Source organism: Tasmannia lanceolata, unplaced genomic scaffold (assembly GCF_043159265.1).
Source record: "Tasmannia lanceolata isolate RefF3 unplaced genomic scaffold, GAP_Taslan_0.1 ptg000037l, whole genome shotgun sequence".
Lineage (NCBI taxonomy): Eukaryota > Viridiplantae > Streptophyta > Magnoliopsida > Canellales > Winteraceae > Tasmannia > Tasmannia lanceolata.
In genome coordinates, this window is record NW_027518714.1 from 4,782,742 (window position 1) to 4,807,567 (window position 24,826).

Sequence of the window (24,826 nt, forward strand, 5' to 3'; positions counted from 1 at the left end):
AAGAGAGTAGTGCAATTATCAAAATCTGGTAGTGTAGATATCAATCACCTATGAATATTATCCATTAAGGTATTAGATCATTCATGGGTGGTACTTTGAACATTATGATGGGCCGCATGCATGCATTTGTAAGAGTTTATGGTGAATAGCCTACAAACCAAAATTTCCATGGTTGTCAACTCTGCCCTACGTGTTGGGACGAAACAGAGTTCTTCAGTGTTTGTGTTACTCGGTGTGTGCTGGGTTCTCTTTTTTTGTCGTATAAGCAGCTGGAGTTGAAAATATCATTCCGTGGGTCGAGATATCCACAAGAAGAGGCGTTGGTAGGCCAGAGAGGGATGTTGGAATAGAAGCTTGCAACCTGTTGCTTCAAGAGAGGAGCAGAGCAAACTAGGGTTCCATTATTGTTGTTGCTTTGAGGTGTGGAAGTTATACATGAGAAATAAATGCTCCGCTCGAAATGTCTAGGCACTATACTTGGGCCCTTTTCTTTTCAGATGGTGACAAACGATGGCGAGGTCCCCAACCAATTATTGGCCAACACTCCCATGTTAAGTGAGTTCGATTTCTTTTCTTGCTTTTTCCTCCATGGATTCTGAAGATCCAGTCAAGTTTTCGGAACCTTGAACGAATGCATGTTAAACATGTTGATTCACCAAATCAATTTGCACGTGGCAACATTGTTTCCTTATATACGGAAGTGATAAGGTTGCCCCTTTTTTAACTTGGGAGAGCCCCCTCGTGATGTCCTCTCGTGTACATCACGAGGGGGCTGTCCCAGGTAAAAAAAAAAAAAAAAAGGCGAATATGTCATTTCCCTTATGATTTTTATGGGGGATTTGCTAGCGTCCAATGCATAAGGCATTTCACGGAATGTTTGTTGCATTGAGACCAGCCACCTCATGAATAATGACAGAATTTGTTGAAAAGAGAGCTTATGTGGCTGCTCTCTCATGCAATAAACGTCCCGCGAAAAGCCTTTTGCCATGGACCCTAGCAAATCCCTGTTATAGATCTGAGGTTGTATATTTTTTTTAAAACTATGGTGGGGTCCTTCATTTTTGAAGATCTAAATGGAAATGATATATTCACCCCATTATTTTACTTGGGACAGCCCCCTCTAGTGTATTTATCACTTTTCTTGTACACTGGAGAGGGCTGTCCCAAGCAAAAATGGGGGCGAGTTTATCATTTCCTTATCTAAAACATTTACTTATTGGGCATAGTTATGTTGAGAGAGATGGCTAAAACCCTACGGCAGCATTGTTTTTCCATGAAGCCTAGGACTGACATTTTGGCATTTTGCAGCCTCCTTAATATTTTAAGATGATTTTTTTGCCCCCCTGTAGGATAATACGCCCGACTTTTATCGTGATTTGACGTCAAAAGCGTTAAAGGAAAAGTCTGGAAAGGACAAGTCTGGCCCACAATTCACGTTAACAGTGGGGCGTATTATCCTAGAGTGGGGACGAAAAAATCAGCGCCCTATGTTTTTCATAAAGCCTTCAGTACCTAAGACTGACTTTTTGGAACCTCCTTAATATTTTAATCTTGCAAGATCTTCTCCATCTATGTATTTGTCAAATAAGGATGCGTCCTAAGAGACAAAAATTATAAGATGGAGTTTTAGGTTTAAAAGAAGAAACGCACCCCTTTTTATCACATTTTCTCTACCTATTCTTCCGCAATGGCGTCCGCTCCTTTTTTCTCCTCATCCGTAGCCCCTTCTCCTTCCAAAACCCTAAAACCAGCTCCCAAAACCCTAGGGTTAGGGTTAGGGTTCCTCTCCTCCTCTTCTAAAACCCTAAAGCCTCTCCTCTCTCGGATCTCAACAAATGCCACCTCCTCCTCCTCCATCGTTGGAGCTCGCATGGTCTCCATGCCCGCCATCAAACCCTCGATCTCTCTCGATTTCGGTACTTCCGTCTTCAAGAAGGAGAAAGTCACTCTCGCAGGCCAAGACGAGGTAAACCTAGCTTAACTTCTTCTTTTTTTCCCCTGAAATGTATTGGGTTTGTTGATTTCATTATTGTTTTTTTGGTGTTTTCAGTATATTGTTAGAGGAGGGAGAGATCTATTCCATTTGCTTCCTGATGCGTTTAAGGGGATTAAGCAGATCGGCGTACTCGGGTGGGGCTCTCAGGTGAATTTTTCTTCTCTTTATCCTTTTAAAGATGCAAATTACATTCGTCTTCGAGTTTGGGCATTGTACTTGTATTTTCATTCTATCTTTTCCCTATTCAAGTCGTCTCCTTTCTCATTTACGATGCCTTGTGCATAGAATATTTATTGACTACGACACCGTTGTTCTCTTATGATGTTTACTGCAACCAAACAGTGGAAAGCATTTTTGGGTCTGTAGTAGTATTGTCTTTTCTGTATTTTTTTCTAGTAGTAGAGTTTGACCTTTGCACTTCACAAATTTTTTTTTTTTTTTTGTTATAGTGGCCTAGAATATGCTTAGGTGGGCTTGTTTTAACCAATATCTTGCTTTCTTGAATTTGCGTACATTGTGAATCAATTTAGGATCCTCAAAACCAAGATCCTATGCAGTAGCCTCTTCTTTTAAGTCTCCATGTAGAAAAGCTTTCTTCACATCTAGTTTTTTTAAGGGCCATTTCTAGCAACATGCGTTTAGCCAAAATGGTTCTAATAGTGCAACCTTTTACAACTGGACCTAACAATGTCATCACCATGTGGGCATCTAGGTGGAAATCATGGAGATTTGATAAGTCTTTGGTCAACCAAAGAAATTAAAGGAGCCTAGTTAGTTGAAGTTCATTTAATTATTACTTTTTGGAATGGTTAGTTGGAGTTCATTCTATATTTATTCTTGTAACACTTTTTGCCTACTAATTAATGTTTAGCAAGTCATGATTTGCATTGGAATTATATTTTGGCTACCTTGAAAATGGCAGTAGCTGTTGCTCTGCTGGTAATTGTGGGGGAGAAGTTGTGATATGTGGGACTATAAAAGAAGTAAGAAAGGGTGTAAAGGAGTTTTGGATATTTTTCTTTTTTGATTAATGAATATTGAAGGTTTAACTTGTCTTCGATTGTTTATTTTTATCCCATCTCTTTCTCTTTTGCTCATGTCTTTTGGTTCTTTGCATCATTTTGAATTCTGAGAATGAAAGCACTAAAGCACATTAACACTCAAGGATGTTTTACTAGGAGACATGCAAAGTGGGTCTCTTTAATACAAGAATTTCCATTTGTGTTGAAGCACAATTATGAGTGACTTAATCAAGTGGCAGATGCATTTTGGTGGACGTGTGTTGTGCTTCTAAACTCCATGACCATGCGACTTATTGGAGTTGTTGAAATCAAACAATTTCCTAGATTTTTTGAGATTTGGAAATTATGCAAAGTTTGCAATGAAATTTTCTCCTTATGATGATTTCATCTTTTAGAGAACCCACTTATGCATACCCAAATGTTCTTTCAAAAGTACATTTTTGTGGCATGGGTAGACATTTCGAATGTGACAAGACCAATCTCTTGGTGAAGGAGAAGTACTTTTGGCCAACGATCTACTGCGATGTGAATCATTATGTCAAACTTTGAAAGGACAAGTTCGAAATACCGGTCTCTACACCCCATTGCCAATTCCCAAAGCTCTGTGGGAAGGCATTAACATAGACTTTGTGGTTGGAGTGCCAAGAACTCAACGATATATCGATCCACTTTTGTTGTTGTTGATTGATTTTCTAAAATGGCACATTTCATACTATCTAAAAACACCATGGATGCTTCACATGATGTTAATCTTTATTTTCATGATGTAGTTAAATATGATGGCATGCCCAAATCAATTATGTCGGATTGTGATATCGAATTTCTTGGTCATTTTTGGAGATGTTTATGGAAGAGACTTGGGACTGATTTGCTTTGTAATAGCGCATACCGCCTTCAAAGGGATGGTCAAGCCGATGTGGTGAATGAAACTTTGGACAATCTTCTACGAAGCTTGGTAGGGAAAGATGCCTAAGCAATGGGATATGGTGCTCCCTTTAGTCGAATTTTTGTACCACTCTAATATAAAGCCGGGGCATCTTTAGAGACTCCTTCTCTAGCTAAAAGACCGGCCACCTGGTTGGCTGAGCGGTGAACATGAAGAAAAGAACATGAGTAAGGTGCCAACCAATCAAACATTTCATCAAAGATATGATCAAACCGCCACGGGGGCTTTTGAGATCTTTTAAGTTTTAAGCCACTTGATAATATTCAAAGAGTCTCCTTCAACTAACACATTGGTCTCTTGCTAATAACTTTAAGACCTTGGTGAACTACTCTCACCTCTGCCTCCGTAGCGTTGGCTTTCATGGTTTCTCTTTTCATCCACCCGAATGCGAGAAGTGTTGAGAAAACAAAAATTTGGAGGCTTTTCTTGTGCTTTCCATAGAAAGAAAGCAACTAGACGTGCCCTACAGGATGAGTGGTTATGAGGAAGGACACAGCGAGATAGAATGTTACTTATTTAATGGTCCCTCTTGTTCGATCAGTGGCCTGCGAATGGACTACTAGAAAGAATTAAGCAATGCTGTACCTTTATACATCCACTCAAATGTTTGTGATAGAACCATGAGTGCAATTTTTAGGCCAAGGCATCTCTATGGCATGGCATACTCGACTGATGATCAAATCATGCCAGCATCACTTGGGTGGGCCCAATATAGGTGCATTTCATATTATCTGTTCGGCTCTTCCTATTTTTATGAATTGTTCTCTACCTCATAGGGAAATAACCTGAATCTAAGTGCCTTTTCTTTCATATTTGTGATTCTTATACACAAATGCTTCATCAGTTCAGATATTGCACATTTTTTTTATTCTTTTCTTTTTCTTTATGAATTTGAATGTGGTATTTCTAGCATTTGATTTATTCTTCTCAAGAGATGGACTGTTCTCTTTATGCGGAGAAGTGGCATCCTATAATTATTATATTCAATGTAATAGTCATGTCTTGTAAATGATTACTGGTTTTAAAACAAGTTTCCTTTTTTCTGTTCAGGGTCCTGCCCAAGCTCAGAACTTGAGGGATTCACTTGCGGTGGCAAAGTCTGATATCGTGGTTAAGGTGAGTTTGCTTTTATTTTTCAGAGTATTTTAAAAATTTAGCCTTGACCAGTGGTTGTGCATTGGATGCATGAGCGTATTTATAAAATATTCTGTATTTTCTTTTATGTTTAAACTGTTGTTGGTGTCTTTTATTTTAGCAGGTTCGTATCAGCTTATGATCCAAAAGCAAAGGAGATATATATTATACGCCAGATTTGTATACATATGCATCATGCAGACCTTTATGTCTTTTCTTCTGATTGCCGGGACATACATTTAATCTTTATTGAATTTTTTAAGGGATATTTGAAAGTTATTTGGTATTAGTTTCTTCTTTGCCTTGGACATCGGATGTTGTTGTTGGGATTTGGGAGTGCTGTCCCCTGGTTTATTTTCTGTTTTTTTAATATAAAAACTTCTGTTTCTGCTAAAAAGGATTCAAATATTTTGGACGCACATTTACACATGTACGTTACACTTCTAGTTGGGGAGCATTGAACCATAAATCGGTATTTTCTCCTAGAAACATGGTAGTCTCCATAATAAGTAAAAATCTTCTAGAGATATAATATTTCAATTAAGGGAATGTTGATGATGTGACACTTCCAAGACTGAAGTTTCTCATTTGGCTTTTGAAATGCTAATATTAAAACTTACAGTTTCAGGTGACTTTTCTGATTTTTATCATCTGAATTAGTTGGCGTTTACCGGATTGGATGTTTTGATACAGAGCTCCTCTGGTCCCACTCTATTCTTGTATTTTCTTTTGAGAAGGAGATGTTTCCTTCTCCACAGACTATAGCTGTCAAAAAAATTGGGGTGGGGATGCCCTATGTCATAAAAAATAATAATTCTATTCCCAGATTCACTGATAGTAATGCTAATTTTCAGATTACTTGCTTCTGTTGTGTTAAGGCTGGAATATTATCTCAAGTCGCCTTCTATTAGGAGATTGTGATTCCTTGAATGTTCTATTGACACCTTCTATTAGAAGATTGTTATTACAGCTCTTTCTACCAGTTTCTGACCTTCCACCAACACAATTGTTCCTTTATAATCACCGATTGGTCAGCCAAAGGGATAGAGAGTGCACCTATATTCATGCTTTAAAAATCTGGGAGCAAACAACCGGCTGTCTATTTTGTTGGGAAAAATGCATTTTATTATGAACAGTCATGAATTCGATTGATTCCATACCTGAATCTGGCCCGCCTCTTGATGAGGGTGGAATCTACAATTTGAATTCACTTGGCAAGTTCTTTTGACATCTAAAATTTCTGCTACCAGACCAAAAGAAAAGAGAAAAAAAGCAAATGAGAAAAAAATAATAATGTACATATCCTACCATTCAAAAAAAATGTACATGTCCTTTACAGAAGCCCTTTCAAGCTGTCGATTGTGATGACTCAATGAGTCTTGGCCCATGTGTACTGATTTCCTTAAATCTTCCTATTCCTCATCATTCCTTACTGTTATTACTTGATGTTTGGAAGGTTGTAGCTTTTTCTGGCTTTGTTTTATTAATGATGATAAGCTTCTAGCTTTTTGTACATTCTTCCATAATTGACAATCTGTTAAATAAGTTTTCTTTATCGCAATATTATGTGGATTACACCTTTTCAAAGTAGGTACTTTGTCATGTCACTTCCATGAAAATTTATAGTATGCAGTTGTTCTCTCAATGCAGATTGGATTGAGGAAAGGTTCTCGTTCCTTTGCTGAAGCGCGTGCTGCTGGATTTACAGAAGAAAATGGTACTTTGGGTGATATTTGGGAAACTGTTTCAGGCAGTGACCTTCTGTTGCTATTGATTTCTGATGCTGCCCAGGTTAGAATGAGACACGAAGAACCTATATTATCTGTCACTTAGGCTTGTCCCTTTCTTATGGATTATTATCTGGATCATTACTTGTGCTCATTTATTATCTTCTGAAGGTGGGTTTAAACATTCCATGGAATTATGCGATGGTAATATTGTAGCAATTGTGCTGCAGGCAGATAATTATGAGACAGTATTTTCTCACATGAAACCAAACAGCATCCTTGGGCTGTCACATGGCTTTCTCCTTGGGCATTTACAATCTGCAGGGCTTGATTTCCCCAAGAACATCAGTGTGATTGCTGTATGCCCAAAGGGAATGGGTCCTTCCGTAAGGAGGTTGTACGTTCAGGGCAAGGAAATAAATGGTGCAGGGATCAATTCTAGTTTTGCTGTTCACCAGGTGTCTTCTTGACTCTATCTGTCTGTTTGCATTTCTTGTTTGCTTTGTAACTAGTGCCTTTTATTACCGCCTTCTTAAATTGTTGGCCACTTTTATTCATCCTTGAAAAAAAAAAGTTTCATGAAAATAAGTCAATATGTGTCCTGTAGTTGCTTTCTACTCTCTCTCATATCCTTTCTATATTGTTCAGGATGTTGATGGCAAAGCTACAGATGTGGCCCTAGGATGGTCGATTGCTCTTGGTTCTCCTTTTACATTTGCCACTACATTGGAGCAGGAGTACAAGAGTGACATATTTGGGGAGCGTGGTGAGTTTTGTGTTCATCAATGAAGTTTTAGGCTTCTCGATTTATTTCATATTGATTGTCTAATTGCCTTCTTTTCTTCAGGCATTTTACTTGGAGCTGTGCATGGAATCGTGGAGTCCTTGTTTAGAAGGTTCACCGAACATGGAATGAGTGAAGACCTGGCTTACAAGAACACCGTGGAGTGCATAACAGGAATAGTATCAAGGACCATTTCAACAAAGGTTGCTAATCCTGTTTTTGGAACCTTGAATGCTTCACTCTTCACCTTTTATATTTAAAATATACTCACATGCAAATTTGTTTGTTTCTTGCAGGGCATGCTATCTGTGTATAAGTCTTTGTCCGAGGATGGGAAAAATGAATTTCAGGCTGCGTACAGTGCATCATACTATCCTTGCATGGACATTCTGTATGAGTGCTATGAGGATGTCGCCTGTGGGAATGAGATTCGCAGTGTTGTCTTGGCTGGGCGTCGATTCTCTGTGCGTAACTCTCACCCATTAAAGCTTTATTTCCATCCTTTTGTTATGGAACTTAGACAAGGGGTAATGTTATGGCATTTATTGACAGGAAAAAGAAGGGCTACCAGCTTTTCCGATGGGTAAAATTGATCAGACACGGATGTGGAAAGTTGGTGAACAAGTTCGAGCAACACGGCCTGAAGGCGACTTGGGTCCCTTGCATCCCTTCACTGCTGGTGTTTTTGTGGCATTGATGATGGCTCAAGTAAGATTGATCTGAAAATTTTAGGCCCTGTTTGTTTTGGATTTTGAGAACCTATTGTGAGTCCAAAACTGATTATTGGATTCAAATTTATGTAATTTTGAGTCCAATAATCCGTTTTGGACTCAATTGGTTCTCAAAATCCAAAACAAACAAGGCCTTAATATGTTGGAAGTTAAATTGAGTGTCTGCATATTTTCATACTTGTAACCCATTAATAATGCAGATTGAAGTCTTGAGGAAGAAGGGACATTCATACTCGGAGATCATCAATGAGAGTGTTATCGAGGCAGTGGACTCACTGAACCCCTTTATGCATGCACGTGGAGTCTCGTTCATGGTCGATAACTGCTCCACAACGGCAAGATTAGGATCAAGAAAGTGGGCTCCCCGTTTTGATTACGTACTGACCCAACAGGCTTATGTGGCCGTGGATAATGGTTCTTCCATAGACCAGGACCTCCTTAACAACTTCTTTTCTGACCCTGTTCACAGTGCCATTGAAGTCTGTGCGCAATTGAGGCCGACTGTTGACATATCAGTTCCGCAAGATGCAGATTTTGTACGTCCAGAGCTGCGCCAGTCTACCAATTAAACTATGAAGATTTTCCTTTTTAGGGAGAAAATCTTTGTCCAAGTTCCTGTGTGCCTCAGAGTAAAATCCAAGGAGTTTCAACTATAGTTTCAACTATAAACTATCTATGTAGTATTGAACATTAATGTATCTGTGGATGACAATGCCAGACTACAGGCCTGATTTTGTGCTAGTATTTGAGCAAAGACACTTGGTGTGTAAATTCACCATCTGTTTTCCATTCAAAATCTAACAGTGCTTGGGTACACTATAGTTCCAGCTCGGGGATGCTGGTGTGCCGCCCAGATTGAAATGTATATCTAAAGAGTGAGTCAAGGCTGAGTCAATCCATAAATTGCATGCTGGTGCAATGGAAGTGTCCACTTTGAATAGTTTCAACTGAGCTGAATTTCCGGTCTGCAGTACAATACAAGAGCACTCCAGCCAAGCTCACAAGCTCACCTGGAATCAAGTAGATTTTGCATGGCCTCAATAATGGTTTTATTTAATGATAACCTCAATAATGCTTACACCTATGTTCATGCACAGTAAGTGCTTCTTCGTAATACCTGAATTAAGGAGGTGATGAGGCAAAAGAATATTTGCTAGTCGTGGGAAACTGAAGTTGGGCCACTCGAGCAGCTTTACATTTGGTGGAGTCTTAACATCTTGTGTTCTGGATCGCAGAGACCTGCTTGAAGAGAACTGGTAAGTATCCATATCCAATTATCCATGTCGATTGTGCCTATTTCTAATGTATCTAAAGAAATTGGCAGGCAAAATTTTCAAAAAAAGTTGCACCCTATGCAATCTTAGGTGTTTCTTAGAAACCTCCCATCTATGTTACACAAATTCATATGAATGGACAAAGTGCGCTTGTTATACTCCAGTACTCGAGGAATCTCTGCAACACTTCCAGATCTCTTTAACCTTTTTTTTTCCCTGAATTTTACTACAACAATTACTGTATGTTAAGTTTTATCCATTTTAATAGCAAGTTTTTATATGTAAATAAAACATCATATTTACTTAACCCGTTTAAATTTTCAATATATTACTTATTATAATTATATTATAACGTAAAAATTTAAAATTCGAGAAGTAATTAAAATATTTTGGCAAATCCACGGATCTTACATTTTGAGGTTTATCAAATCCGACAGTCAGATATCCGTGTCTCATTCCGACACCAGATGCAACATAGCCTCCAATTCAAGTGAAATTAGTGAAGTCTGACTAGTTATGTTAGTAAATCGGACTGAGTAACAAATTTAAAGGTATCTGGCACGAATATAAAAAAACAGAATTACTAATGTAAGGGTCTCACAGACAATGGAGGAAGCATGATACCAACCTGAACACTTGGGAATATCCCACACTAGCAATGGATGATGGTGTACAGTTTGGTTCACAAAGTGCTCGATTGTTCTCATGGTTGACATTCATTGCAAGCATCCATGCTCCAATGGTTACATCCTCATTGCTAAACATTCGGAAACTGCAACCTTAAACAAAATGTAATTATTATATATGGAATGTAACATTGCAGGAGATTAAACCCATGTCGTATTTTGTAAGAAGTTGAAGATAATTTCAGTAGTGCTGAATGTTCTGGTGAGGGTCAACTATTGCAACAATGTAAAAAATTAAGGCAAATAGCTTGATCCAAATATTCCACATCCAAATAGCTCTTAGCCAGCTTAGAGTTAGAAAAAAAAGGTTGTCATGCATATCCCAGATGTCAAAATACAACAAAAACAACAACAAAGTATTCTTTCAGGGGAAAAAACAACAACAAAGATGTATTTCCATCTATCTTATTCCATCTTTATTGTGTACTTAGGGAAAACAACCCCTAAGGCATTAGACAAATCTTAACATGTTAGAGGTATTTGTTCTAATTTTGGTTTTTGATGCTTCCATGTGGCTTGCTACGTTGAACAGCTTAGACATCTTCGTACCGATTTCTTCAAGAATACAAAGTCTGAGTTGGTTACTAGCATTTGTTCCTTTATGTTGTGAAGATTATATTCATTAGTAACAGAAAAGGGAATATACCAAAGCAAGCCTTCATAAATGAACACCTACAAAATTTGAAATTAGCCATCTAATACACAACTGAATCGATATGAGACAATGAGTTGTGGACCTGAGGGAGTCAAAGATCGGCATGATGACTGATGCCATTTTAGAAGTTCAGTTCTATCTGCACACTGCCAGAAACAACTCAATACACAGCATAGCACAAATCTAGAGAACCCAATGAAAGTGGGTTCAGCTTCCACTTTCATTCCATCTAGTCTACCCAGTACAGCCCCCATAACAACAAAACAAACTAGTGCTCTCAGTAAAATAACTTCCAGAGCTAGCATTAAAAAGGTTTCCACTGGTCTACCACCAAAATAGCTTTGTCTTTTGTGGCAAAAGTTGAGAGACAGTCAAAGAACAGTCTTGATTTCAACCCATCTGTGTACCCAGTTCGATCTTCAACCCCCATGGCACCAAAACAAGCCTTTTTTTAATTTATGGAAATGATAAATGCACCCCTTTTCATCACTTGGGACACCCAGCTGCATTGTACGTGGCAATCATGTCACTTCAAGAGGGGAGCATTCATCATTTCCCTTTTTTTTAACGGTGGTAAAAACTTCATTTAAAAGAGAGAAGTTTACCATTAGAGAGAGACCTAGGTGGCTACTAATGAAAAAGAAAGAAGATAAACGCATAAAGTGAAGGGAAAGAGGAACAAATGGCAAGCTGTTATGGCAGAAAAGAGTCGCTAATGAAAAACTTATCACGAGTGACATTGCTATGGGCAAGCTCATTGGCTTCTGTAGAAAAGAACTATTCTCAATAATATATCACCTTCAAAGCTTCCCTTAAAATGGTTTCCAGTGCTACCATCAAAATTAGCTTTGGGAACAGAAGTTGAGACCTTAATTCTCCAACTCCAATCCCTTCACTTCAATCGAAATGTCATCATGGGAGATAGAAGGATAGGCAATGAGAAACAAGGGATTGCCGTCTTCAGAAGTTCAAAATGGACAATCACGAGACAATGGATGTCAAGGGCGGGGGAAAGGGCATGGAGGGAGGGAGCTGGTTGATGGAAAGTGAGGGATAAAAATGGTAAGTCTCAGAAGTTGGGATTAAGCACAAGCCAAAATATATCATATGTTTAATTCATATAAACATCAGGCAAAACGTGGCCACAAAAGAAGCCAACATTGGATTTAAAAGTAACATGAAGAAAACCATAGAACTCTTTTCTGCAATGAAATTCAGCAGTAAGAAATATGGCTTCAATTAAATGAATACACGTGGAGAAAGAAAAGATTATGCTTAGATGCAGTACCTATCTTTCCATTTCTGTGTGTATGGAGGGAAGGGATACGTGTGGGGTGAGTGTAGATGAGGGAAGAATGTCTAACTCTTTAGAAGTATTGAACTTGCCTGTTGTTTTTTAAAGCAACCAAGCTTGCAACGACATCTGCAGAAAGAGCATATATTGGGCCATAAGCATGGAGAAAATACTCCTTCCCAAGCAAATAAGATAGAGGCTCATACCTGCATAAATGCACAATATCTGGTCACTTCATTTATCAAAATGGCTGAAATTCCTAATGGCTTCCATCTATATCAAATCGCTAATATTCTTTTAACTTTAAGAGAGGTGTCTGAGGAGAGATTGAGGTAACCACAGGCAGTTAAGGAAAACCAGTGAGATTAATTTCAACATTAAAAGAAGACTACAGGACTAACGATTTGAGTTTTGGATCAGTAAAAACTGGCCCCTTTGTCATGCATCCAAGGTAAGTGAGAGGGTGAGACCACTCCTTTGCCAAGAGTAATGAAAGGCGATCTGACATTAAAAGAAACAAAGATGAACTCAACCACTAGACAGCAATTACATCAAATAGCAAGTTTAAGAAATAATCCCCAGAAGACAATTTACCTGGCCTCAAATAAATGTCATCATCAGCTTTAACGTAGAATTCAGAATAAAAAAGTGCATAAGCAGCTTTGAAGAAAGCTAACCTAGAATGGCAGGATGTGATTATTGTTTGTGCCAAGCAAAAAATTAAAGTACCAGTAGTATTGATTTCGTCTAAGATAATGTAGGTCTCAAGTTTTATAAGGAAGCTTGCTGTATTCTTCCTCAATGTCTAAGAGAATGAAGTCATCATATTCTTGTACCTCCTTTCTGAGGTTGGACATTTTCAATTGATCGTTGGTTTTTCCAATTACAAATCTGAAAGCCAAACCAGTTTCTTCTTCCAAACTGCAACTCATAAAGGTGGAAGTGAGAAGAACTTGACATAGACAGGTATTGATTAACAACGAGCTGTTCGAGATAACAGTCTTCGCCATTGCTATCCAATAACAACAAATTCGGTAATTCTCAACAAAAGATTGAAGAAGTCTAACAATTCCTGCCAAGAATTCTTGCTACGTGCTGATTTTCTTCATATTATGGCTACATGAAGAAGAAAAAAGAGAGGAAGCAATAAAGACATCATTACCTAAATCCCTGATTAAAATCAGGTTATTCGGTGCTTCCTGGGAGTATAAAATGTAATTTAAGTCTCATATATAATGCCATGTATGCACAACCATGTTGCTTCAGTAATTTCTGATCTCTAGTGGACCTTTCATTAGGATTCAGACCCTATCTGTCGGAGAACAAAGAACGAAATGATCTTGTAGGATTCCGAAGAAATTCTTCAATTCCACCTGGTGTTACATCCATCAAACTAGGATATTTTCTTCTTTTTTCGTTACAAACTAGAATTAACCAAACACAAAGAATCCCCTTAAATACAATCAACTCCAGCCAGCTTCAATTTCACATTTTCACAAAAAAGAACAAGAAAAAGCAAGAATACCTATTGCAACCAGTAACATGTTTATGGTCTTAAACTTGAACTGAAAGTAGCATCCCAAAAAAAAAAAAAAGACCTTGAACTGAAAGTCTAATTCTGGATATTCAAAAGACTAGTTGCTTCTCTCTCAAAACATTATGAATCAAAGTCATCTAAGAGAAATGTTCATATCTCAATAACATTCAAAACTGACTTATTGATGTGCTCCAATAAAAACAAGGAATATTCTTGCTCAATGCAAATATAATTATACGAGAAGTTGAAAAAAAAAAAAAAATTACCGTTGAAGGCCTTGCCGATCAGATGGAAACCATGAATTCCTCAGAGATCTCCGTCTCCCAGTCGATCAAAATCCCATCACTCTGTATCTCTTGGAATCTCCTATTCCATTCCGAAATGCGGAATCAGAATCGGAGTTTTGTACATCGCCAACGCTATTCCGATTCTCCCACGCAATAGAAACGGATCTAGGTTCGAGATCTCGGCATTTATAATTGAAAATGGGCCTCGAGATCGCGATCAATCCAAAGAGAATACCGGAAGCAGCAGATTGAAATGGAGTATCTATGGCTGTGAGAAATCCATGAATGGCGCGGGTAAAAGAATTTGGGCATTTCTACTCGTCTGTTTTCATAGCAATAAGAAATTAGGGTTTCTGCGAGCGTATTGAAGAGGTGAAGATTTTCAGTTTTGTGGGAAGAAATTGAAGGGTTCAAGGCAGCAGTTGGAGCCACGAGTGGGAGCAAATACGTTTTGTTTTGGAGACTGATATTGGCACTGTTTTTATGTTTTAATAATTGCGCAAACTCAGCATGTCTTTTCTTTTCTAACCGGCTTCTGGGCGCTTGTTGGGAACTGAATAACCTTTTACAGGTGTTTAAATAATAAAGGGATTTTCCCCAAAAATGTTCCTCGATATATGTCATTAGTCCCTAAGAATTTCATATTATTCAGGAAATATTATTAGTTTTTAAATAATTGCTACCAGGTCCCTACGATAAAAGGCTACTGATATTTGTACTGCCGTCTTTTAATAATAGCACGTACTCGGCTTGCCTTTTCTTTTTTATTGGCTTCTTAGGGTATTTTGAATTTTTGAGAATGTAATAACTAATAACCTTTGACGGTTGTTTGAATAATAAAAGGCATGATGAGTTAGTGCAATTATCAATATATGGTAGTTATCCTATATGGCCTCGGCCTCGGCCTTGGCAGATTTTGAGAATTGAATCCAAATTTATAATGTTTCAAAAAAATATTAACAACTCTTTTGACTTCACTTAAATTATATTAATTTTTCGTTATTTTGCATTCTTGCTATGTTTGTGGCACGATTGGAGACAAATGATGGTAAATCCTGTCGTGAAGACTGGGGGAGGAGTGATTTAAAGAGGCTTCGAGGTATTGAGGTCTTTTTAAAGGTTTAGGATAAGGTGACAGGTTCTACATCACAAGTTGGGAAAAGCAACAGTCAAAAGATAGACAGTGGGAAGTGATATTTACACCCATCTTCATCACCAGGAAAAAAAGGGGGCCTAATGTACTTGATGTCAGAAAAATCTAGTGGATTTGATTGCAACGTACACTGGCGCTGGGTGTCCTTAGTGATAAAAAGGGTCGTAAATATCATTTTCCTAAACAGTGAGTGGCCTTATAAAAAGGCATTCTAAACTGGCGTATACTGGGTTTTTATCGAGGTGATGAGAGCGAGAGGGGTGCTTATAAGATTGGCTGAGTTACTTTTACCAATAGTCACCTTTTGCCCTGTTTGGTTGCTCAAATGTGGGAGAGAGTAGGATTGGGCATGTGGACTTTGTTTCTCCACCTTGAGGTCGCATGAGTAACTAGGGGGGTGCAAGTCGGGTCAGGTTCAACCCGAAAAATCACGGGCCAGGTTGTGTTTGAGTCGGGTTGGGTTTGGGTTGAGATATCGGGGTGGCCCGACCGCATCAAAACTCAACTTCTTTTTTTTCCTACATTTTTCTGTTTTTTTTTTTAAGAACATAGAAACCTTTTCGTTGCCTTTTCACTGACTTTCATCGCTAGCAAGATGAAATGAAATACCTGAAATATTACAGTGGGGTTCAAAGAGGTTCCTATAACGAAAGTCAGAATTGGTCGTTGAATGAATTCGAATTTGTTTTCAACTCGAATTGGTAGCGGCTAGCCAGCTGTCGAACGTACTTCCTATCTGCTTCAGTCGCGTAATTTGGGAAACTTTCCTCTTGGTTGAAGGTCTTTATGTCATAGTACTATGGGTTTATGGCCTTGCCTTACGACATGTTGCCACGGGAGATCGTATAAACATGATTTGGAAGAGATATCACCATAACCGGGTTAACTCAACACAACACGGTTCAACGCTACCCAAATTGGGAAATCTGGTCGGATTCTGGCTGAGAAATTAATCTTTCAGGTTGGGTTGGGTTATCCTTCATCGGGTTGATACACGGGTTGGTTTGGGTTCAACCCAACCCAACCCAACCAAGTTGCACCCCTATCAGTAAACTGCTAATGAGAGAGTCTTTAACCTCCCCGCGAGTAGAAGGAAATACGAGTAACTGGCCGTTAAAATTCAACGACAACAGATCTTTGTTTAAAATGCGTTAAAGGGGTGAATGGGAGGGGGCGAATTTATCAGCGCCCTTTAACTTTCGCCTCTATTTTCCAAACGTGTTTTCGACGTGTTTTCCAAAAAGACATGGGAAGGAGCCCAAGGACCATGTCTTTTTTTAGCATTATTCTTGTTCTAATAATGACACTCCTCTCCTCATTCTACACTTTTGTATTGAGCTATTTAAAGCTATTGCTATCAGACTTCCCCAAGGCTACCAATGGCTTATTAGATAAGAGTAAAACGAAGAGAGACCATTATAAAAAAACATGGGAGTGCGCGTATCATTTTTTCCCTAATATTGTGCGGATCAGTGAAATAACTTGATACACGCGGACTATCTGTAACGTTCCTTTCTAGACTCTAAAATACAATAATTGAGTCTACGGAGCTGTTAATGTAGAAGTTTAGTCATTTATTAAAAGCGACTGATATTGGCACTACCATGTTTTGATCATTGCACAAACTCACCTTGTCTTTTATTTTTAATTGCTGTCTTTTGTGAATAGTAACAGCATTTGATATCTGGTTAAATAAATAAAGACAAAGTGAGTTAGTGCAATTATGAAAACATGGAAGTGCAAATATCAGTCTGCCTTTTAAATAATTATTTGTCAAAGAGAAGCCTCTGTACTTATTAAAATTTGCCCCCATTTTTTATTTGGGGCAGCCCTATCAAGTCTATTTAATTATGACTACTATTTTACACTAGATTGGGCTGTCCCAAGTAAAAAGAATGGGGCAAATATATCATTTCCTCTTAATAATTAACTAACATCTTAATTTTCTTCCGGACTGTCCAAGCATTGAAACATTTCTGAAAGAGAGACGCAGGTGGAGACGGGGGAGGGAGCTTTTGACAGGCGTAGATCTCCCTGAACAAACCAAACCAAACCCTAGAAACCAAAGAATTCCCCTCTTATTGTTATTGCCACCCCCTTTACCCCTTCTCTTTCTCACAACCATGGCCCTGAACATGAAAACCCTAACCCAGGCACTAGCCAAGACGGCCGCCGTGATCGAGAAAACGGTCCATACTACGGTCCAAGAGGTAACCGGACCCAAACCCCTCCAAGACTACGATCTCCTAGACCAGATCGGATCCGGTGGGCCGGGCCTCGCATGGAAGCTCTACTCTGCCAAGGCCAAAGGATCCGTCCCGGCCCAATACCCACTCGTCTGCGTCTGGCTCCTCGACAAGCGAGCCCTATCGGAGGCCCGTGCCCGTGCCGGACTCTCCAAGGCGTCCGAGGATTCCTTTTTCGATATCCTCCGGGCCGACGCGGCCCGCCTCGTTCGGCTCCGACACCCTGGCGTGGTCCATGTGGTGCAGGGGCTCGATGAGAACAAGAACGCCATGGCCATGGTCACTGAGCCGCTCTTCGCTTCAATAGCTAACGCACTTGGGGATGTCGATAATATCGCTAAGGTGCCTAAGGAGCTCAAGGGAATGGTATGTAATGTTTAGGTTTTCTTTTCTCTGATCATGCTCTGAATCTCAATTTATTAATATAGCATGCACACTCGGAGAGTACAATTTGATGGTAGATTTGATTAATTGATGTAATTCGTCAAATCGTTGGAAAATTCTATTTTGTTACACTCTGTTGAGATCTATTGTGGGTTTGGTTTGCTGCATTCTTTCAGTTCTGAATATGCCAATAAGAATTGCTTGGCGCATTCAATCTGTGAGCTGAGGACAAAATGTGAGAGGGCTCATTGGTACTGCTTGTAATTGAGGATTTCAAGGAGCTGAATTAGATTTTGGCATGGTCTGCCAGCTCTTCGATGGGACTAATAACTCATATGGGTGGTCATAATCAAGAGGGAACAATGGGGCAGAAGCTGTGACTTAAAGAATAATGGAGGTTTCCATGGTGAGGTCTTCATTAGGATGAGGGAAGAGCATTTACTGGTTTGTGGTAGAGGGTATCACCTAGAGAAGGTGATTAATAATTAGCCTTTTTGTTGACTTATAGGGCCACCATATCTCATATAATGAAGGTGTTTGGTTCTGTCTTTCTCTCTGGTGTTTGAAACATTGAAAAATCGATCTGATCTATGAAACTACAAATGGAGACGGGAACGTCTAGAACAATGAATTGTTGAACATATACTTCAATATGTGATGAAGTTCCAAACCTCCAACTAGGCAAGACACTGTCAGGCGTAACAAGAGAGAGGATGTATAAAATCAGAAAAATTAGCCTAAAAGGATAGGTAGCAGAGAGTAAAAGATGTTGAATTTTTTACTTTATAGTGGATATTGCAAAAAAAAAAAAAAAAAAAAGGAGTTGCATTCTTCCCCTTTTCTTCTCATCAACTCATTGGACTTGGAAAGACTTTAGTCTCACATCAGTTGGGACTTGCCACGTGGATTGTCCTAAATCTGCTATTGGCCACCTCCATGACCCTCAAGTCGCCAAGAACATTCTGTAATGATATGTCCAATATGACAAGAATATGAGCAATTGTTTTTCTTTTTTGCACTTGGAATTTAGATGCCCAAACTCCAAGTGCACTTGACCTTACTCAAGTCCCACTGTCGCGGCTGCCCTTTTTCATTCCGCACAAAAATACCATATCTTGTGAGAAAGGTGGACCAAATCTATTGTTGCTTCAGTACGAATCTGAGTTTTCACTTCTGATAATTTAGACATAACAGAATAGAGGTCAAGTAGCTGTACACAACTAGTATTTTTTTGCACGAGCAGTCTGAAACTCGGGGCGAAGATGCAGTCATAAGAACTGCACGGCCCGTTTCTTTTGTTCGTGTTGCAAAAAAATCCTAGATGTTCCATCGGGAACTTCCTAAAAGGACATCATCTCTTTTTCAGTCCAAAGAGCCTTGAATCTCGAATAATTGGCTTGAATATCCTTTCTCCCTTTGGGTTTTTTGGGGGAATATGTATTCAACCCTAAAAAGCTATTCCTGATTGGCTTGCTAATATATCTTTTGAGATATCCAATGATTTGTGGACACGAACACAGGAATAGCTTGCTAATATATCTTTTGAGATTTCCAATGATTTGTGGACACAGGCATGAGTGTCGCGTGTCGACACGGATGCAAAGTGTTGGACACGGTAACAACCCAAAATCTAGAAACGAGGACACGGCTAAAATAGAAAGTATATATGATATAACATCAAATATTAGTTAAAGAAGAGCTAAAAACAGCTTATAATAAAAGAGGTAAACACAATGTGCAGTAATAAAATAGAATGTCACACTTGATATGGCACCAAAATGTGTCCACACACCCATGTTAAGTCTAACGCTTATAGCTGTACATTTAAAAGTGTCCAAATGAGTGTCGACACGGGTGGACATGTGTGTCGTGTTGGACACGGCAGGACAAGTGTGTCGGCAATAACTTTAAAGTGTCGGCTAAATCATAGGAGATATCCTGCATTTCTTTTCAAGTTTGATAAGGTCTGAGATCTAGAGCGATGTAGGGTTCAATAGAGTTTAGCATCCATGTAATTAACGCGCTTTATTCATGTTCCTCGGTGCCATTATTTTTCAGTTGACAACTTCACCTCATTTCCATCATGCATTTCCAACTACCCACTTCCTTTTACAGAGATTTGAACCTGAAACTCTCAGTGGGAGTGAGATGTTCTAGTCACATTAAGGAGTCAACGACATAGGATCTTTTTTGTAATGGCTTAATCACTTGATTGGGGTTTCAAATAGGAAACTGATGTGATTTAGTGTGTCGAGCGTGTTGGTGAAAGAATTAGGGTTTCAAATGTGGTAAAGGGATGAAATTATGGTTTCGAATAGGTTGGTGAAAAGGTTTTTTGAATTGAGGGGCTTAGGAGATTACTGTTTCAAGTGGATAAGTTGTGGGATTAAGGTTTCGAATGGATATACCTAGGTTATTAGGTTTTTCAATGGATGTGCCTAGGGGATTAGAGTTTTGAATGAAGGGATTTAGGATATTGGGGTTTCGAATGCATAAGTGATGGGATTAGGGTCTCAATCAAATAAGTGACTAGGGGTTCAAATGGGCTGGGTGAAGGCCTCAATGTCTCTGATAGCAGAGAAGACCAAAAAAAAAAAAAAGAAGAGTTAGCAGAGATGATTTGTTGATCGAATCCTTGATAATCTTTCTTTTGAGGAATGGGAAGGGTCTTCTTATGTTCTTGATCTCATTTGGCTTTAATATCATCTCAAACTGCGCAGAGCCAAAAAGAATAGGCACACATATACACATGTATGTGTGTATCTATGGACACGAATTATAGAGATGTATATACACACAGATGCACACACATGAAGTGAATAAATCACAATATACACTCAAATGCACGCACACGCGAAGCAAATAAATCAATATTTCTCATACTTGGCTAGTAAGCACTGCAACTCTGCAAGATCAATCTCTTGCCAGCATGTAAGAAGATTGACTAATGGCGATGCGGATAGGTTAGCTAGGGCCGACATTCCTAGAGAAGGTTTAGAGATGTTTGATTCCCTTCGCCTTGAGGAATCACAGTTTCATGTATTCTATCCCTTTTTTTTTTAATGATAATTTTTTTAAGGTATTCTTTCCCTTTGTTTTCTTTGTTCCTGCACTAACTATCGCGGTCGCCGGGGTTCTCCCCTTGTTTCTTATTTTAATAATATTTCTCACCATTTGAGAAAAAAATGCACCATAAGTTCTACAAATCCCGAAAGTTCTGTTATGTGTTTTTTGTGCTTTCTAATATCTCTTTATTATGAGTTGATCTTTTGGTTTCTTAGTGACATAAAATGTGTTGCCAGAGTATATCCATTTCTAAAGTCTTTATTTTATGCTCTAGCAGTTTTATGTATATGAGTTAGTCTTCAGGTTGTTTAGATTCTAATGTAAAGATGTGTTGGAAAGAATTCATGTGGAATTTTTTTATTGCCTTATCTGCTAGATTGTTTCTTTTCTAGCTAATGTGGGATATTAAAAATGAAAGTATGATCCATGTTTCCAATTTTGTCGACTTGCTGAAAGAGTTCTTAGCTTTTTTGAAGGAAATGGGGTTGTTGGAGGTCAAACATGGTTTGCTCCAAGTTGCAGAATCCTTGGATTTTCTCCACAACAATGCACGCCTTGTTCACCTGGCTATATCACCAGAGGTCACAATTCTCAACTCACATTATTTGTCTTCTAGATTTCTCTTATATTGGAAATCTATTTTAAACTGGATTTAGTTGTGTACTTGCCTCTGTTTTTTCTGACTTATGAAGGGAAAAAAACCTTTTCAATTGCCATTTAATTTTGAATCTATTTGAATTATTTAGCTTTAAGAATTATGACATGTCTATTAAATCACGATGACATTTTTTTCATATATATGCACTATCAATTTGACATTTTTTTCATATCATGTTGTTATAATACTAGTTATCCTTGAATATTTGTTTGCATTATTAAATTGATCCAGTCATGCTTGTAGGACTCGTACTTATAATTCTTCATTGGGCATGCCTTTTTTTCATTGCTCGTGTTGTTTGGCCCCCCACAAATTCCTTCTGCCTATTGGGGTTACTTGCTGTTATTTGGACTTGATAGAGCATGGATAAGGTGTTCCAATAGCGAGAAGGCGGGCGTGGTGGTGGGTGGGTGGGGGGGTGCTCACCTTTCGTACTCAACATCGAATCATTATCTCTCTCTCTCTCTCTCTCTCTCTCTCTCTCTCTCTCTCCATACCCCTTGGGTCAAATATCAAGGGTGGCTGCCCTTACACGCGCATGCGCACGCATACACATAACAAATTTGCATATAAACACACACACACACACACACACACACACATGTACACTAGTAAAAGGCATGTGCGACGCATGTGAATACTAGTAAAAGGCATGTGCTTGAAGAATTCCAAAGAACCCAACTAAAAGTAAAAAAAGAAACAAAAGACGAGCAAATGTCTAAATCCCAAATCGAAGAAAGAGAAAAATGCACTTCAGGCATGTGATCTTCTAAATTGAAAAACATTGCTACAAGTCATTAAAGAAAAACCTTAACTACAACAAAATCCAGAACCATGCAGAATTGCATATATTTGAAGCGTGATTGTCGATTCGACTAACACCGGTTCGGCTGGTGTTTGGGGAGTGCTAAGAAATGAGGTGGGGGAGGTTCTTTGGGCTTTTGCGAGGAGGTTCTTTGGGTTTTTGGGGGTCCTATAGGCTTAGCCGATGAAAGCGAGGCGGAGGTGTGTGCAGTTCATCAAGGTATCAAGCTTTTGGATAAAAATGCCCTTAATAATATCTCGGTGGAAGGAGACTCTCTGAATGTCATTCGGTGGCTGAGAGGTTCTCACCGTCATCCGTGGAGATGCCACTGTTATTTTGATGAGATTATCGATTGGACGGCTGCCTCTTCAATTGGTTTCCGGCATGTTAGGAGATATGCAAATAATGCTGCAGATAGATTGCTTAGGGAGGGGGTCTTGAAGGATTCGCTTGAAATCTATGATTCCTTGCCCCCTTGAGTCTTTCAGTTTGTTGTTTTGCATTTTCTGTATTTTGTATTTTGTCTTTTCTTCTTTCTATCTGTTGTCATCCCTTTGCTGTATGGACCATCTCGGTCCCTATGTTCCATCAATAAAACCGCCATCATTCAAAATAAAATAAAATAAATGTATCCATGCAGTACTGAGTTGGGGTTTTGGAACCCATGAAATTCATGCTAAGTTGGGGTTTTGGTAACCCATGCAATTCATGAGGTTTGATTTGCATTCGATTGACTAGTAAAAAAGGCACCTGCAAATGCACGTGCGACTGAGAGTCTTAACAAACAAGATAATACTGCATACGAATTTTAATTCATACTATGCTAACACAACAATCGCTATCGCTATGGAGCCCACTTGGTATTTCTAAGTTATTATAGTTATGAACGTCATCTGGCATTCTTTGAAACAGGAAAAACTACAAACAATACAAAATACTCACTCCCTTGTTGCAGGCGCATAATGGCAGAAGGAAGAATATTTTTTGACAATCAATTTGTTTATTTCTCCATAACATCTCTCTCTGCAACAGCTGGGTCTGCAAAGTTGACAAAACCGAAGCTAAAGGCATGACCTGTGATTCGATCTTCATGATGACAGCCTCCACCAATTCCTCATGTCTCAAATGCTCTTGAGATGATTTTCATTGGTGTCCCATGAAATTCGACCGATCAAAATTCCAAGAACTGATTCAATTTTCATGAAATTGCTATGTTTGTTACATCACAACCAAATTTTCAACATCAAAAACTCCCAACACTCAAATGAAAATACCCAATTCAAAGGACTAAAAAACTTTCCCTATTTATCTACCATTTTGATTAGAATCAAACACCCAATTCAATAGCAAACAAGATATTCAACATTAGATCTACATACAATTCTATGAGAAAATGAATGCCAAGAAATATAAATGTATGATCGACAACCCAAAAAGGAATTCCATAAGGCCACGTTTGGATACGTCATGTTTTTTGTATTTGGATTTGGATTTGAGCTTTGGATACAAATACGTCAATCATCCTCAAGCTCATGCTGTACCAGAGGGAGGGAGGTCTGGCTGCTGCAGCAGCAAAGTCGAGGAGCAGCGAGGGTGAAGGTAATTGCCACATATATGGATTTCCAAATAATATCTTCCAGAACAGATTTGAAAATCTGATTTTTTTAACTGTTGTAGCTGAATTTGAAATCTAAGGATCTGATCCAGGTCCAAATTCCAAATCTCAACTGCAAATGTGAGAAACCCAAATCTAAATCTTGTGGGTATCCAAATGTGGCCTAAATCAAACTTATAGAATATAATTGCCGACAACAATAGTAAATTACAGAATCTAATTTCTTATGTTAATATCATCGGTAGCAACGTTGCAAATGATTAAAAGTAACTGACAGCCGCAAGCCTGCAAGAGTAAGTCTTACTCAATTACGACCAAATAATGTATCCTCTTAATTTGACTCACAGTATTTGGAAACAGAAATAGCTTCCACGATAGTGAACTGTTGGAAGAGCTTGGGCAAAACTATCAGTTACTTTGTACTATAGAAATTTGACCAGACAAGTACTATGAGAGATGTGCTATGGGCATTATATATATTGTGAAGACAACCCTAGATGTCATTAGATAGAATGTAGTCTAAAGATAGGTGACCACATATGCGAAAAGAAAAAAACATGGCAGTTCCACATAAATGGTTGATTCACATGCTCACCACCCTATTTGATCGTCTGATTCCTAGCATTGAATCTCAGAATCGATGGGTCGTAGAGATCGGCATTAGGGGCTCGGCTTCTTGGAGACCGAATAGAAATTAATGGGGGAAATAGCAGTTCTGCTGCACGGCTCTTGAAAGAACATGCATAACTGAAGAGGAGACAGAAGATAAACGGACTCGTAAGTGAGAAGAAGTAGACACGTATGATATAGGTTGTTGCGTGGCAAG

General features: G+C 38.7%; 2 protein-coding genes and 1 pseudogene across 2 annotated transcripts in view; 2 read left to right on the forward strand and 1 right to left on the reverse strand.

Moving 5' to 3' along the window:
• The first annotated feature begins 1,617 nt into the window (after window positions 1-1,617).
• On the forward strand, window positions 1,618-9,136 carry LOC143860103 (ketol-acid reductoisomerase, chloroplastic-like). Its single transcript, XM_077370623.1, has 10 exons — window positions 1,618-1,966; window positions 2,051-2,143; window positions 5,015-5,080; window positions 6,749-6,889; window positions 7,056-7,283; window positions 7,474-7,591; window positions 7,673-7,812; window positions 7,906-8,073; window positions 8,162-8,317; window positions 8,541-9,136. Exons 1-10 carry the CDS (start codon window positions 1,688-1,690, stop codon window positions 8,907-8,909), a joined length of 1,758 nt encoding a protein of 585 aa, XP_077226738.1. The 5' UTR covers window positions 1,618-1,687; the 3' UTR covers window positions 8,910-9,136.
• Window positions 9,137-9,493: 357 nt separating this feature from the next.
• Window positions 9,494-17,351, reverse strand: LOC143860308 (putative beta-1,3-galactosyltransferase 14; annotated as a pseudogene).
• LOC143860102 (SCY1-like protein 2 A) overlaps window positions 17,176-24,826 on the forward strand; it is a 31,725-nt gene continuing 24,074 nt past the window's right edge. The window contains exons 1-2 of the mRNA XM_077370622.1: window positions 17,176-17,838; window positions 21,399-21,503. Coding sequence (XP_077226737.1) covers window positions 17,350-17,838; window positions 21,399-21,503 — 594 coding nt within the window. The 5' untranslated portion in view covers window positions 17,176-17,349. The remainder of the gene's footprint in view (window positions 17,839-21,398; window positions 21,504-24,826) is intronic.

Coding starts and splice junctions, on each gene's coding strand:
- LOC143860103 (XM_077370623.1), top strand. CDS start 1,688: ATGGCGTCCGCTCCTTTTTTCTCCTCATCCGTAGCCCCTTCTCCTTCC. Junction 2,144..5,014: donor TACTCGGGTGGGGCTCTCAG/GTGAATTTTTCT, acceptor TTTTCTGTTCAG/GGTCCTGCCCAAGCTCAGAA. Junction 5,081..6,748: donor AGTCTGATATCGTGGTTAAG/GTGAGTTTGCTT, acceptor CTCTCAATGCAG/ATTGGATTGAGGAAAGGTTC.